The sequence below is a fragment of the Gigantopelta aegis genome, chromosome 5 (genome assembly GCF_016097555.1).
Source record: "Gigantopelta aegis isolate Gae_Host chromosome 5, Gae_host_genome, whole genome shotgun sequence".
Classification (NCBI taxonomy): Eukaryota; Metazoa; Mollusca; class Gastropoda; order Neomphalida; family Peltospiridae; genus Gigantopelta; species Gigantopelta aegis.
The window spans coordinates 23167351-23185204 of NC_054703.1; the positions used below are offsets into that span (position 1 = coordinate 23167351).

At 41.0% G+C, this 17854-nt stretch overlaps 1 protein-coding gene across 7 annotated transcripts in view; it reads left to right on the forward strand.

Annotated features, from left to right (window-relative positions):
* LOC121373428 (calpain-5-like) overlaps window positions 1-17854 on the forward strand; it is a 57297-nt gene that overhangs the window by 17024 nt on the left and 22419 nt on the right. For 5 of the 7 annotated variants that reach the window (XM_041500072.1, XM_041500078.1, XM_041500077.1 and 2 more), the window contains exons 2-5: window positions 8483-8641; window positions 10711-10842; window positions 12742-12944; window positions 14788-14977. In XM_041500072.1, coding sequence (XP_041356006.1) covers window positions 8489-8641; window positions 10711-10842; window positions 12742-12944; window positions 14788-14977 — 678 coding nt within the window. In that variant the 5' untranslated portion in view covers window positions 8483-8488. Of the gene's footprint in view, window positions 1-6186; window positions 6257-6457; window positions 6492-8482; window positions 8642-10710; window positions 10843-12741; window positions 12945-14787; window positions 14978-17854 lie in introns of those variants that run through there. The other 2 variants (XM_041500074.1, XM_041500076.1) reach the window with 2 other exon arrangements.

A 17854-nucleotide genomic window follows, 5' to 3' on the forward strand; every position in this document is an offset into this window, starting at 1 on the left:
TCGCGTGTTAATCAGGCCATGGAAGCTAAAATATTAATGTTGTTTGTAAGCCGACTAGATACACGCATCAATAATGAGCTAGCACTGTTTTGTCGCCGTGCCAAGCGAGCATGGAAACAAAAGGGATGTTTATTTAACAACAACCGCTACACTACATTCGGAACATTTCGGCAAAGTTCGGATTCAGTAAAGCATGGTTTCCATAAACTTTGTAACACGTCGCCGACCAATAATGCAGACTGACGCAAATGAAGTTCGATTTTTTGTTTAACGACACTACTAGAACACTGATTATTATCGACCTGGACCCGGACCCTCCATCCCACCCACAAACTCCCCACCCCACCCCACCCCACCCCACCCCATCATCACCACCAGTACACACGCCTGCGTAAACATTTAAGAATTTTTACTTTATGCACAACGACAACTTAGGTGATGATGAAGTAGGGATACAATGTAGTACTTTTCATTACCCACGCACCCACCCGAGGAGCGATGAGTTGTAAGATCGAGCACCCTCACTGGACTCGCCCTCAAAGGCAGTTAGGGGCGGGACGTAGTCCAATGGTAAAGCGCTCGCTCGATGCGCGGTCGGTCTGGGATCGATCCCTGTCGGAGGGCCCATTAGGCTATTTCTCGTTTCAGCCAGTGCACCACGACTGGTATATCAAAGGCCGTGGTATGTACTACCCTGTCTGTGAGATGGTGCATATAAAAGATCCCTTGCTGCTAATCGAAAAGAGTAGCCCGATAATAGGTGGAACATGGCGAATATATTGCTGGTTGAATAAACTACTTTTTAGGGCAAAGTAAACTTTTTCTTTTGGTCATATAGTAAGTCAACCGTAACAGTGGTAAAGCGTTCGCTTGGTGCGCGGTCGGTTTGGGTTTTTTTTTTTTTGTCCTTCCGTATATAAATAAAGGTAAATATATGACTTGTGCCACCCCTCCCCCACCCCACTACAGAGTGTACCCCCTCACCAGGATTGTGACCCCGGGATATAACACACCCCCACGCCTCCCCCCGCCCCCTTCAGATGTTGTTTCTACGGGCCTGCAGTTATGTCTCACACTAATGATCTCTTCAACAGCAGATTTATTTTTATTACCTATTGACGTCAACCCGAGTAATTCTATACTTCACCTAAATTCACCCACTGTCGGGCTAAATTAAGAATTTAAATTCAAAAGTCACTTAACAAATGACATAGGGGACCCCCCCCCCCCCCCCCCCCCCCCCCAAAAAAAAAGCAGCAGTTTGGCGAGGATTACAATACAGTGAATATAAACTGTGTTCATTTGTCGTCAGCTAACGCTCACAAACATTTTATAAACAGCTGGCGTAAGTAAAAATTGAACGAAGTTAATTTGTTTATGATTTACAGATACGTAGCCGGAATTCTATTACAGACCAGAGTATCAATAATAGGTGGAACATGGCGAATATATTGCTCGTAAGTCAACCGTAACAGTGGTAAAGCGTTCGCTTGGTGCCCGGTCAACCGTAACTCTCCCTTTAATTACAGGAAGGCGTGGCATAGCCCAGTGCTAAAACGTTCGCCTGATACGCGGTCAGTTTAGGATCGATCCCCGTTGGTGAACCCATTGAGTTATTTCTTGTTCAAAGAAAACGACTGGTATATTAAAGGCCGGACGTAGCCCAGTGGTAAAGCGTTCGCTTGGTGCGCGGTCGGTCTAGGATCGATCCTCGTCGGTGGACCCATTGGGCTATTTCTCGTTCCAGCCAGTGCTCCACGACTGGTGTAACAAAGGCCGTAGTATGTACAAGGAAACTTGGATTATTAAATGTTAAATGTAAAAGTTGTTTTGTTTAAAGACACCACTAGAGCACATTGATATATTAACATCCAATAGCCGATGATGAATAAATCAATGTGCTCTAGTGGTGTCGTTAAACAAAACAAACTTTTCAATTCCATAGCGACATACCAAAATATTTCTATCTAGCAGAAACATTTCTTTTGGTAGTAATTACAATAATGTGACATTACATTACTTTATTCCATTTGTATTATACTATTGTATTTATTGCTGTTTTGTATTTGTATTAATACTATTGTACTATTGTCTCCTGTAAACCCTATCTTATTACTACAGTTTATATATCATGTTCCTCATGTGCCGTTGTGTGACGGCCTGAGCGTAATAAAGTTCTGTTCTGTTCTGTTCTGTTCTGTTCTGTTCAGTTCTGCTTTACCACTGGGCTACGAGTCGCCCCTGATGCATGATTAAGTTATTAACTTGCAATAAGTCACGGGTATCCCCTATTGAAATTTGAAACCCAGTAATCACTGATACCAACGTTAAGTCTCGTTTCTTCTTGACTAGTACTTTAATAGGCTGGTCACCTGTAGTCCATCCCAGCAATGAACGTCGTTTTCTTACAATGGTATGTACTATATGTTTTATGCATTTCTATACCGATTGAGTTTTAAATTGCGCACAAAAATAGTGGAGTGTTTTGTGTGTGTGTGTGTGGGGGGGGGGGGGGGGGGGTTGTGGGGTTTTTTTGTGTTATTTTTAAAACGTTTTTACTTTTCTTCTTACATCAAATCAAACTGACATTATTCTCAAATTTAGAAAGATAAAGTTTGTTTTGTTTAACGACACCACTAGAACACCTTGATTTATTAATCATCGGCTATTGAATATCAAAAATCGGGTAATTTTGACATGTAATGTTAGATAGGAAACCCGCTACATTATACAATTAGTAGCAAGAGATCTTTTATATGTACTTTCCCACAGAGAGGAAAGCACATACCACGGCCTTTGATATACCAGTTGTGGTGCACTGTCTGGAACGAGAAATAGCCCAATAGGCCCGCCTACGGGGATCGATCCCAGACCGACCTCGCATCAAGCGAGCGCTTTACCATTGGGTTACGTCCCGCCCCGTATATGTAAACTGTCCTGTTGATATATAATTTTGTTAAGAAGAGCTATGATTTAAAAGCTGCTGTTTTTCTGCCCGTCTGTCTGTCTGTCTGTGTATGTTTAGACACACACACACACACACACACACTTACACACCCGCGCGCGCGCGCACACACACACACACACACACACAGAGAGTACACAGACACACGGACGCACGCACACATACTCAGTATGGTAAAACCAATCTTACAATTCTCAAATGGGAAGCTCTTGCTCCACCCCCATTGCATCCCCATCCCCACACCACCCAAACCCCACCCCACCCTACCCCTTCGTACGTCACTAATAAAAGCAGACTAAGCTTATAATATCCAGTTTGTATTCCAATACTGAATATCAACTCACGATACTGTCGTAAAAGGAGAATTCTTGTAATGGATTTGTTTTTTGTGAACGTAGTGAATAAATCAATGTTATTAGCACACTGATGAAATCTCTGTTGACCAGCACATATAAAAGAATATCGACGCACACGGGGCAAGTAGAACTGATTAAACACGAAACGCGTGTCTATTTTGGAACAGCCGAGTTGCAGGCGTATGGCAGTATGCTGGAGCCGTAATTAGACGTATGGAATTACCACCTCCAGAACAATCATCATCATCATCATCATCATCATCATCATCATAATCAATACCATCATAATCATCGTAAAAATAATAATATAATAATAATAATCATCATCACCATCAAAATCATCATCCCCATCAACATAACAATCATCATCATCACCATCATTATAATCATCATCATCAGCAACAACATAATCATCATTAAACAAAAATCAATACATTTTCCAGTGGAGCTTTTTTCGAACCAGGCGGGGCGTAGCCCACTGGTAAAGCGTTCGCTTGATGCGCGGTCGGTCTGGGATCCATCCCCGTTGGTGGACCCATTGGACTATTTCTCGCTCCAGTCAGTGCACCACGACTGGTATATCAAAGGTCGTGGTATGTGTTATCCTGTCTATGGGATGGTGCATATAAAAGATCTCTTGCTCCTAATCGAAAAGAGTAGCCCATGAAGTGGCGACAGCGGGTTTCCTCTCTCAATATCTGTATGGTCCTTATCCATATGTCTGACGTCATATAACCGTAAATAAAATGTGATGAGAGCGTCGTTAAATAAAACATTTCCTTCCTTCCCGTTTCGAACCCGTTATAAATTTCGCTCGCAACAGTCTAGATCAAATCAACCAATTAGCTTCATTTTCAATTTTGATGAACCATTCTAAATTATGCGTCAAAACAATCTAATTAAAATTAGCTCCACTATTACATGTGGATCTAACACCAGCCAGTTGGAGCTCATGTCCACCAATCAAAACCTTACTTGCAGAATCCTGCCAGTGATTTAAAACTAACAACACTGCGTAGTCCCCAATGTCCAGGTAACATTTCGTCTGTAAATAATAATTTAAATATTGACCAATCACACTTCGCCTTTTATAACGTTATTTGGGAGCATACAAATTCTAAAAATATCGGGCGAGTCTATTTTAGTGGTCGCAGTACAGCGAACCATACCAATACGTACGGGGTGGGTTATCAGTCTTTAATTTTAAATTAAAAATTATTTATTTATTTATATAAAAAACAACAACACCTAAATCAGTCTTCAGTTTTACATTACAAATTATTTATTTTATAAAATAAAACATGTTTTAAGGCATTCGTAATTCACACGAAACATGTCGTATACCCTCAGGATAATTCGGAATGTTTTCAAATTATTTTTAAATCACTGGCAGGATTCTGCAAGTAAGGTTTTGATTGGTGGACATGAGCTCCAAATGGCTGTCTTTAGATCCACATGTAATAGTGGAGCTAATTTTAATTAGATTGGCGTCAAAATTACCTTCAAGAAATTACGCAACATTTTCTATTTGGCTTTAATCTTACGGGACACTTGCAAATTCAGTTGCACCAAAACCAACCCTCGCCAGCTACCGACCCTGGTCAGGCTGCACGTGCTCCCTTGCACATGCCAGCGCGAGCAACCCCCTCAACCACCCACCTCAAACCTTTTCCTATCCTGGACGGAGGGACCGCGAAAGTCTACCTGCGCCCATTACAGAGCAGAGAGGCTTGTTCTGAATGTGCACGTTAAAACCTATGATCTGACCTGACATGACCTGACATGACCTGACCTGTCTAGATCTGCTAAAATTTCTGCTCCCGCGCCTGGTTTACCTGTAATTAGCAATGATTGTTCAGTTATCCAATTAACCGTGTGAAAGGGACAGTAATCAACTGGTGTATGCGCATGCGTTACCTACTAGCCATATACATTTTCTTCGTTTCGGAGACCAGAACAGGTCAGTATTCAGGGCCGTATCCTCGAGAGTTGCCCCCTAAGAATCTCACTTATTATTATTATTATTATTATTATTATATTTAATCCAGAAAATAGCATACCCATCTCAGGGTTTGATTTGTATTGTGTTTCATTTGTTTATAAAAAGTAGTGCGCCCCCCCCCCCCCATTTTGATCAGGATACGGCCCTGGTATTGAAACATGTTTTATTCTTGTTGTTTACTGTGTCCATGGGCGTCATTTGGTGGGGGACGGGGGGGGGACATGTCCCCTCCCCACTTTTAGCAGTGGGGGGTACAGAATATCTGATGCCCCCCCCCCCCCCCCACACCACAATGACCTTAATTTACTCTAATGTTCTCAGACAGCCACAATGACCTTAATTTTTCAATTTGTCCTGCAAATGACGCCCATGACTGTGTCTATGTGAGTGCTGTTCTTTACCGTGGTGCAGGGGTTAGGCGGGTGTGCAGGCCCGGGGGAGGGCTTCGGGGTTCAAACCCCTCTCTGCTCAAGCAAATTTTCTTTTTTCTCTCTCAATATATTTTCCAAGGTAGGACGATTCCACTCCCTATAAACTCCGTCTCGGCACATATTAGCATTACTACCAAGCAACTATTGGGCCCTATGTGGTTGCAAACGAATCACTACCTATAATTACATGGATTACATCTAATTTTGAATTAAAATTAGCTCCACTGGTAGACCAGTAGAGCTAATTTTAATCAGATTGATTTTGAGGGTAGAATGATGCAAGCACATAGTTAAAAAGGTATCATTTTGCACGAATGTGTGTATAATTATTCTCCCGAATTTGAGGTTTTGCTCCAGCACTAAGGGGGACGTTACCCCACCCACCCACGTCTCGTACGCTTATGAATGACAGTGACGTCATAGTCAGAATAACCGTAATAGCGTTAGCAACGTCTAACACACTTGTGGTCCCTTGTTGTATTGAAGTCTAGCGCATGTGCAGGTAGGTCAGGTCAGATCAGAGAATTTAACGTGCACGTTCAGAAAAAGCTGTTGTAATGCACGGCTGTCCTGGACACAGGTGTCGGCCTCAATCGGCTCCTCCTTCCAGGACAGGAAAGGGGTGGGGTGGGATGAAGGGGGAACCGCTTGCACTGGCAGGTGCAAAAGAGTACCAGCAGTCCGACCGGGGTCGGTAACAGGCGGAGGGTGGTTTGGTGCTATGGAATTATCTGCAGGTAACAACGCATCCACCATACATGTATATGCCGGTCTAGCTATTGCACGTGTGAACGCTCGTCATTTCAAACCAAAAGTGTTTTAGCTAAATTAGTATAGTTAAATTAGTTTAAATGGACATTCCTGAGTTTGCTGCAATTTTTAAGATATTATCGACTAACAGAGACTTTTAAACGATTGTAATTACATATCAAATATATTTTTCTGCATACATTATTAGTGGCTTTATATTAAACGTGTTTCTGATCGTTCAACTATTAAATTTTGTACCAGGTTTTTGTTTTTTTTCGTACGTACGAAATTATTTGAAGACAAAATCCAGTTTCGGCTTCTTACAAGTATTAAGACGACCAGAAACACATTGAATATACAGACACTGATATTCTAAACAAGAAAATATATTTAATATGTAAGTTTAATCGTAGAAATAGTTGAATGTCCCTTTAAGCTGTGTGAGCGTGAACACAGCTAGAGTCCTTCCCACATAGAACGCTTTTGTTCATACTATGGAATTGTCAAGTTATTTATTTCAATGTGGATTGTTTTCTACATTGCACACAAAAATAGTTTAAATTTTTTATTGTTATTTCCAAAACACTTTTACTCTTCTTAGGTAAAATCAAACTGAATTTTTTTCTTTTTTCTTCTTCTTGTTTTTTTAAATGTAGGAGGATAGGACGGACTATAGTAGTTCATGAAGATCTCGATTTGCCTTTCATTTGTTCAATCATCTTTTTATTTATTCATGTGTGTGTGTGTGTGTGTGTGTGTGTGTGTGTATGTATGTATGTATGTATTGATGTATGAATATCTATATATTGTATGTATGTCGAGGTTGACTGTTACAAACATAGATATTAAGTTATTAACGCACTGGCGCAGGGGATAATTAAATCCTTTCTGGCCTCACAAATTGTCCCATGCCATATGTATGTATGTATGTATGTATGTATGTATCTATGTATGTATGTATGTATGTATCTATGTATGTATGTATGTATGTATGTATGTATGTATGTATGTATGCATCTATCTCTTGATATCTCTATCTATCTATCTATCTATCTATCTATCTATCTATCTATCTATCTATTTTGTCTATCTGTCTGTCTGTCTACCTGTCTGTCTATCTGTCTCTCTTGTCTGTCTATCTATCTATGTATTATTTTTACCGACTCACTTTTGTGTCTCCATGCTTTGCGCAATATGAAGCTGGACCATCCCTTAATTGGGATGGTGATACGAAACTGTGTCTTTTTATCTATTGCCAATAAAGATGTTGTATTTTGTTGGGTGCCCAGCCATGTTGGTATCAGGGGTAATGAAAAAGCAGATTCTGCTGCCAAGTCTGCTTTGGATTTGCCTCATGCCGGGGTTGGCATACCGTATACTGATTTTAAATATAGTATTAACAAATTTATCTTTTCTACTTGGCAACATGATTGGGATGGTGCGGTTGCGAACAACCTTCATGCCATCAAGCCGGTCTTGGGAGAGTGGCAGTCCTCCTATAGACAGTGCTTGCATCGGTCATACATATTTAACTCATTCATTTATCTTAAAGAAAGACCCTCCACCTCAGTGTGTGCACTGTCAGCGTACTCTGACGGTGCGCCACATTTTGGTGGAGTGTCCTCATCTCAAAGAAACTCGAAAAGATATATTTGGACAAACAAATGTGACAGAATCATTTCGTTTCCATCCAGAATTTGTATTACAATTTTTACGTGATACTGAATTTTACTCTAAATTTTAATTTTATATATCTGTGATATTTGTGTTTTTGCACAGTTCTTTACGCTGTGTTTTAATTTAACTGTTGAATTTTTATATTGATGTTGCTCATCACATTGTTTTTGCATTTACCATAGTTTGACATCCAATAGCCGATGTAGTTTTTGTGCTGGGGTGTCATTAAACATTCATTCATTCATTCATTCATTCATTCATTCATTCATTCATTCATTCGTTCATTCATTGTATTCTACAGCACACCATGCCAGATTCTTTCCGTGGGCAGACCTACGCCAAGCTCAAGAAGGGGTGCGTGAAAAAAGGGGTGCTATTTGAAGACCCAGAATTCCCTGCCAACAACAAGTCCCTGTTCTTCAGTAAAGTCGATAACGACATAGAATGGAAAAGACCAATGGTGAGTTTGTTTCAAGTCTTGGGCCAGATGTAGCTCGGTGGTAGAGCGCTGGACTGAGGTGTGATATGTTGTATTAGCGATAGCGCACAGCGGAATCGAGTTTCTTGTTTTACACATTACAACTTCGAAACAAAAACTCCTGAAGAAAAAAAAGACACACATACACCCCCCAAAAGAAAAAAGACACACACATACACATACACACACATACCCCCCCCAAAGAAAAAAAAGACCCACCCCCCAAAAAAAAAAAAGACACATACACTCCCCCAAAAGAAAAAAAAGACACACACATACACCCCCCCCCCAAAAGAAAAAAAAGACACACCCATACACCCCCCAAAAGAAAAAAGACACACATACACCCCCCAAAAGAAAAAAGACACACACATACACCCCCCAAAAGAAAAAAAAGACACACACATACACCCCCCAAAAGAAAAAAAGACACACACATACCCCCCCAAAAGAAAAAAAGACACACACATACACCCCCCAAAAGAAAAAAAGACACAACAACACCCCCCAAAAGAAAAAAGACCTTCACAACACCCCCAAAAAGAAAAAAAGACACATACATACACCCCCCAAAAGAAAAAAAGACACACACATACACCCCCCAAAATAAAAAAAGACACACACATACACCCCCCAAAATAAAAAAAGACACATACCCTCCCAAAAAAAAATAAGAAAAAGAAAAATGACAGGACAAAACAAACCTAAACGAAAAGCAACAACAATAATACCACAACAAAAAACCCAAACAACACAACATCAACAATAATACAACAAAAACCAAAACAACAACAATAGCAACAAAAAACAAAACAAAACAAGAAGCAACATCAAAACATCAAAGGCCGTGGTATGTGCTATACTGTCTGTGGGATGGTGCTTGGTACATATAAAACATCCCTTGCTACTAATGTAGTGAGTTTCATCTCAAAGACTGTATAAAATACCAAATGTTTGACATCCTATATATATAGCCGAAAATGAATAAATCAATGTGCTCTAGTGGTGTCAGTGAACAAAAAAACCCCTTTAACTTTCTTCCTTCTTCTTGTAATACAACACCTTTACAGGGTTCAAACTTAACGGTCGCCCGATCGCCCCTGGCGACTGAAAACGACGATGGGCGACTGAAAACCCACAGTAAAGTTGCCCACCTGGTGACCGATTTTTGATATTTTTTTTTAAATCAATAATTAATAAATAAATAAAGTAAATTAATAAAGTATTATTCGGGCAAGTGAAAATAGATCTGGGCAAGTAAAAGTGCTGTCACCACTTGCCCGGATGCCAACTAAAAAAAAAAGTTAAGTGCAGACACTGCCTTTAACATTGGGTATGTGCTCTAGTGGTGTCGTTAAACAACATTTTTTTTTTAGGTCTCACTACACAGGTGTCATCTGCCATTGAAACCCATGTTAAATTGACAAACTTCAAACGAAGATTGCCAATAGAACGGGTTCTCGTTGGCACTAACAACATACACCATTGCAAACATACATTATGTAAGCATTTATTTTCACTCCAAAATTGAGAACATTTCCATCTCAGTTTTTTGCTATATGACCGGATCTGGCTGTAGTACCGGTCCGAACAGGTGGTTCATTAACTGATTCACTCCAACTGTCTCTTGCGCTATACACCCATGTCCCAAAAGGTTGATGCACAATATTACAAAATAACATGGGCAAAATACAGCCAGGAGGCTTACCATTAAACATACTTATTGTTTTAATTCTTCACCATTTCCTAGAAGTGAATATGTATCACAATTAGGAACTATAGTGGACCGTGATGAATGAACTCTCAACCGGATGTGATCTGTGTAGTGAGACCTTAACTTTTTTCCTTCTTCCTATAATGCTACACCTTTAACATTGGGTATGTGCTCTAGTGGTGTCATTAAACAAAAAACAAAAAACCCTTTGACTTTATTCTTTCTTCTTCTTGTAATACTACACCTTTTAACATTAGGTTGGTCTGTATCAAAGATCTGAAGTCGGAGTGACCAGTAAGATCCAGTTTTCAGTAAGTTTGTTGTTTTATGATTGTAGGAATTGTGCAAGGTGCCCAAGTTGATCGTGGAAGGGGTCAGCTGTGATGACTTGAATCAGGGAGAGCTCGGAAACACATGGTTTGTCACTGCATGTTCCAGTCTGGCTTTGGAACCAAAGCTCTGGAGAATTGTAAGTATAAAAATTAAAGCAGTTACCTGGGATGGCAGTGTTTTGCGTACTATTACTAGGTCACTATGACCTACTTTTCACGGTCTACTGAACATAATAGTAAATTCTTGTCCGGATCATATCTTGCATACAGATGCATACAAGACCATCAAACCTCACATGTAGGAACAACTTGGGATGGCGGTGTATCACATACTATTACTAGGTCACTGCGACCTACTTTTCTCGGTCTACTGAACATAATAGTAAATTCTTGTCCGGATCATATCTTGCATACAGATGCATACAAGACCATCAAACCTCACATGTAGGAACAACTTGGGATGGCGGTGTATCACATACTATTACTAGGTCACTGCGACCTACTTTTCTCGGTCTACTGCACATGATAGTAAATCCTTGTCTGGACCATTTCTTGCATACAGATGCATACAGGACCATCAAACCTCACATGTAGGAACAACTTGGGATGGCGGTGTATCGCGTATTATTACTAGGTCACTGCGACCTACTTTTCTCGATCTACTGCATCAAACCACACGTAGGAACAACTTGGAATGGCCGTGTATCAGATACTGTTACTAAGTGGTTGGTCCAAAACAAACTGTTTATCCATCCCATTGTAAACATTTCACATAATTAGACTTGAATCATACCCGTAACTTGTTCATTAATATAAATATGGTTTTCCATTAAACTCGCGATGGGCGTATCATGTACTTCATTGTCTTTATTTATATAGATGGGCGGGACGTAGCCCAGTGGTAAAGCACTTGCTTGATGTGCGGTCAGACAGACAGACAGACCAGACAGACAGACAGACAGACAGAAAAAAACAACAGCTTTGAAATCATAGCTCTTCTTAACGAAATTCTATATCAACAGGACAGTTTACATATAAGGGGCGGGACGTAACCCAGTGGTAAAGAGCTCGCTTGATGCGTGGTCGGTCTGGGATCGATCCCCATCAGTGGGCCCATTGGGCTACTTCTCTTTCTAGCCAGTGCACCACGACTGGTATACCAAAGGCCGTGGTATGTGCTGTCCTGTCTGTGGGAAAGTGCATATAAAAGATCCCTTTCTGCATTTGGAAAGATGTAGTGGGTTTCCTGTGATGACTACGAGTCAGAATTACCAAATGTTTGACATCCAATAGCCGATGATTGATTGAGAAATGTGCTCTAGTGGTGTCGTTAAAAAAAAATAAAAAAAACAAAAACAGCCCGTATATGTTCTATGCCACTGAGCAGATTGGGGCAAGATCTAGCTCAGTGGTAGCTGGGATCGAATCCCCTCAGTGGTAGCTGGGATCGAATCCCGTCAGTGGTAGCTGGGATCGAATCCCCTCAGTGGTAGGGATCGAATCCTCTCAGTGATAGCTGGGATCGAATCCCCTCAGTGGTATCTGGGATCGAATCCCCTCAGTGGTAGCTAGGATCGAATTCCCTCAGTGGTAGCTCGGATTGAATCCCCTCATTGGACATGTTCTCTGAGCCAGTTGGTGATGTGTTTGATCCTGCTAATATAATGCACAGTATTATATCATTGTGGGGGGGGGGGGGGGTGAGATGTAGCTCAGTGGTACAGCACTCGCTTGATGTGTGGTCGGTCTGGGATCGATCCCTGTTGGTGGGCCCATTGGGCTATTTCTCGTTCTAGCAATGCAGTGCACCACGACTGGTATATCAAAGGCCGTGGTATGTGTTATCTGTCTGTGGGATTTGTGCATATAAAAGATCTCTTGCTGCTAATCAAAAAGAGCAGCCCATGAAGTGACGACAGTGGGTTTCCTCCCCCTCAATATCGGTGTGGTCCTCAACCGTATGTCCGACGTCATATAACTGTAAATAAAATGTGTTGAGTGTGTCGTTAAATAAAACATTTCCTTCCTTCACCCAGGTGGTGGCTAATCACAAGGAACAGGAGTGGGATGAGAAGAACCAGTATGCCGGAATCTTCCACTTCGTGTTCTGGCGCTATGGATCCTGGACCGACGTAGTAATTGATGACCGACTGCCCACCAAAAATGGCAAACTCGTCTTCTGTCACTCTCAGTCCAGGAATGAGTTCTGGTCCGCTCTACTCGAGAAGGCGTACGCAAAGTGAGTAATTCAGTGACATCAATCCATCCATCCATTTATCCATTTATCTGTCCATCCATCTATCCATCCATGATCTAAGCCATCCATCCATCAAGCAAACCATCCATCCATCAATATCCATCCACATGTATCCATCTGTTCATCCAAATCTCTATATTTTTATCCCTGTATCTCTGTCTCTCTTGCTCTCTACCTACCTACCTATTTGCCTAGCTATCTACTTACTTACCTATACCTACCTGTATGTCTATCTGTCTGTCTATCTGTCTGCCTGTCTGGTTGGGTTGCTGTCTGTCTCTCTGTCTGTTAATACATCATCTGCCTGTCTATCCATCCATCCATCCATCCATCCATCCATCCATCAATACATCATCTATCTGTCTGTCTGTCCATCCATCCATCCATCCATCCATCCATCCATCAATACATCATCTGCCTATCTGTCTGTCTATCCATCCATCCATCCATCCATCCATCCATCCATCCATCAATACATCATCTGCCTATCTGTCTGTCTGTCCATCCATCCATCCATCCATCCATCAATACATCATCTGCCTATCTGTCTGTCTGTCCATCCATCCATCCATCCATCCATCCAACCACCCACCCATCCATCCACCCACCCATATACCCATCCATCCACCCACCCATATACCCACCACCCATCCACCCCACCCACCCCTCCATCCATCCATCCATCCATCCATCCACCCACCCATATACCCACCCACCCACCCACCCATCCATCCATCCACCCCTCCATCCATCCATCCATCCATCCATCCAACCCACCCACCCAGCCAAATCCATCCAATACCCACCCATCCATCCATCCATCGATACATCCATCCATCAATACATCATCTGCCTATCTGTTTGTCTGTATCCATCCGTCCATCCACCCACCCACCCACCCACCCATCAATACATCATCTGCCTATCTGTCTGTCTGTCTGTCCACCCACCCATCCGTCCGTCCATCCATCCATCCATCAATAAATCATCTGCCTATCTGTCTGTCTGTCCATCCATCCATCCATCCGTCCATCCGTCCACCCAAGTATTCCTGTATTGTAAGATGTTTCCGACTAACAAAATATTTTTAAAATATGCATTAAATCAATTTGATGCAATTAAATCAAAATATATTTAATGCATATTTTTAGACGTTAAAATATTTTATTAGTCGGAAACATCTTACAATGCAGCAAACTCAGGACAGTCCCTTTAATATGATAATATTATACATGTTGTGAATCTTTTAACACTGGATAAAATTGTTCCAACCCTTTAACACATGGTTTCAGCAGGTCCATAGGAACAGTGGAGCTGGAGGGGTTGGGGGTGGGTGGGTTTTTGAGAGGAAGGCGCCTTTTAGCCACATACATTAACATGGCCACCTGTGAGATTATATTTTGTACAGTGCAACCTTAAATCAAAACAAACACACCGGCCTTGGTGGCATTGTGGTTAGGCCATCGGTCTACAGGCTGGTAGGTACTGGGTTCGGATCCCAGTCGAGGCATGGGATTTTTAATCCAGACACCGACTTCAAACCCTGAGTGAGTCTGCAAGGCTCAATGGGTAGGTGTAAACCACTTGCACCGACCAGTGATCCATAACTGGTTCAACAAAGGCCATGGTTTGTGCTATCCTGCCTGTGGGAAGCGCAAATAAAAGATCCCTTGCTGCTAATCGGAAAGAGTAGCCCATGTAGTGGCGACAGCAGGTTTCCTCTCAAAATCTGTGTTATCCTTAACCATATGTCTGACGCCATATAACCGTAAATAAAATGTGTTGAGTGCGTCATTAAATAAAACATTCCTTTCTTTTTTGACAGACTGTATGGTGATTACGAGTCTCTGACTTATGGGTATGTGGCCGATGCCCTGGTGGACTTCACGGGCGGGGTGTCCGAGAAACTCATGATAAGCGATATGATGCTGGACCTGCATGAAAACAGAAACGCCCTGTTCGGAAAGCTACAGGAGGCCATTGAACTGAAGGCCTTCATCAACTGCAGCATCCACGTAAGCAGTCCTTAAAGGGACACGCCCTAGTTTTTAAACACTGAGGCATATTTTTTACTATTATAGCCGTTTTTGATAACTGAAATCATACCTTACTTAGATTTTATGGTTTAGCTTATCAATTTCCGTACATTCGAAGTGTTTTTGGTCTTCCTGGTGTTTTTTATATCACAAAATGCATTTATCATATGTTTTAAAAACGCCCATGCGTCTGAGAAGTAACAGTTATGGAGTCGAGTTTTAGTCTATTTTTAAAGGGTATTTCACCATTTCAAAGTCACAGACTCGTGTTTCACTCAATTGTAACTTTATTCAAATGTGTTACAGGTTTGTAGATTAAATAAACTTTGTGTTAATTTTCACGGGTTTAAACTAGGGTATGTCCCTTTAAGGTTCCATTAGACCAAATAAATTCCCATTGATGACAATATTAACAATTCTTAATAAAACTAACAGAAGCAACGTTTCAAACCACCGGGTCAGTATATACACTGACAGTGTGGTACCTCCCATTGATAATTATTCGAAGAAACTCTACAGTCACGTATCGTTTTAAGCACTTACAGGACGTTTACAGTGCCCACCGTCTGGTTCGCACAGAATACCAGTAGAATTTTGTATTGCCACCCCAGTTATTGACAAGTACAAAATGTCACTAGTGTAATAATTGTTCAGGTAATAAAACATGTGGAACTGATGGGGCATTTGTCATATTATTTGCACCAATAACCAGTGTCACATATATCCACCAATCACAGCCATATATAGTTACGGTTTACTCCTTAAACATTTCACGGTGCACTTCCAACTCTGATCTGACAATCACATGACTGGTACATTACAACCGTAACCATATGTCTGATATGCCATATAACCGTAAATAAAATGTGTTGAGTGCATCGTTATATAAAAAATTTCCTTCCTTCCTTCCAAGTAGGGGAGGAACGGGTTAGCTAGTTGACTTGTCTTGACTTGAGAGTTTTTACATGCTCCTATACCACGAAGGTTTCGAGCATGTCTATCCCGAGTCCCGTCTCTGGATGCTAGTGGCCTGACTCGGGGCAGCAAACCACGAAGGTTTCGAACATGTCTATCCCGATTCCTGTCTCTGGATGCCAGTGGCTTGACTTGGGGCAGCAAACCACGAAGGTTTCAAACATGTCTATCCTGAGTCCTGTCTCTGGATGCCAGTGGCTTGACTTGGGGCAGCAAACCACGAAGGTTTCGAACATGTCTATCCCGAGTCCTGTCTCTGGATGCTAGTGGCCTGACTCGGGGCAGCAAACCATGAAGGTTTCGAACATGTCTATCCCGAGTCCTGTCTCTGGATGCCAGTGGCCTGACTCGGGGCTAGCTAGTTGAGCCAATATTTACTCTAACAAGTCCTGTGCTTGAATTAAGATATGCTAGTTGATGGTCTATAGTCTAATGTTTGCACTATACAGTTGTGCACACATTCTAGTCAAGTTATCTTAAGTTAGTCGTGTCCCTGCATAACAGTGGGTTATCAAACATTTTATAAAAAAATGGCTCAAATAACCCACCTTCTGGGGTAAGATGTGCCAGGTCAAGGGGCAAGTTGATCAATATACTGTACTTTACTTAAAGATTGTTTTATTCGAATGCAACCAAATTCAAACATAATAAACATCGTAATTTGAAACTCCAAAAATATTAAGGGGCCGTCCATAGTTTTCAACATTTTCACAAGTGTACAAAGAGTATGCTTTTGACAACCCCCCTCTAAAAGTGTACATCCCCAAAATGAAAAATGTTGATCGACATTTTTCACTTTCAAAAGAAGTGTACGCTGACACGTATGCTCGTGAAAATGTTCAAAATTATGGAATGTCTGATAAACATTGTGAGTATAAGACTGAAAACGTTCATTTTGAATATGGAAAAAACATACTGGAAATTAAAGACAATAAGGGTAAGTTGATCATGTTTAGAAAAAACACAATGTGGTAAGTTGTTCTATGGATCAACATCCCCCAATCAGACTGGCACAACTTGCCCCATACTGGCCATTTTAATATTTTAACCATGCTGTTAAAATGGCGACACAAACGTAACCCAAACTGTTCACGGAAATACACAGTAAAACAATGTTTTAATCACAAGTCGGGGAACATGCAAAATATTTATGATTCTCCTGATATAAATATATCAAATCAATATACAGTGGAACTCCTCTAAACCGGACACACTCTGGACCAAGTAAAAAGTCCAGTTTTAAGAGGTATCAAGTTTACAGAGGTTCTCTTCTGAAGAGATATTTGAAAAGGGACTATGAAAAATGTCCACTTTTGAGGGAATTCCCATTTACAGAGGGTCTAGTTTTGAGAGCTTTCACTGTATCTTGAGTGCTGAATCTTCCTTTCTCCTGTGTTAAATGTCTTTTTCAAGGCAAACTTTACACAAGTGTGCCTACTGCCTGACCGTTATATCACGGAGGCCTCTTCAAACATGGTGCCAAATGTCACATGTCTCTGTTCAGCAATCTAATTAAAATTAGCTCCACTATTACATGTGGATCTAACAGAAGCCCATTGGAGCTCATGTCCAGTTAACCTTTCATTCGACCAATCAAAAGCTTACTTGCAAAATCATGCCGGTGATTTGAAAAGAATTTGAAAACATTTGGGATTATGCCGAGGGTATACGAAATAATTTGGGTGAATTACGAAGTATGCCGGAAACTAATTGCAATATAAATTTTTATATAAAATTCATTTCAAAACGAAAAAAACTGTGATGGTATAGCCATAAAATCTGTTTATACTAGTATACAATCCAAAGTTTATTATTGGAATTTTCCACAAGATTTTTCAATGTTGAAATAGACCAACAAGTTCGCCTATTACATAAATAGTC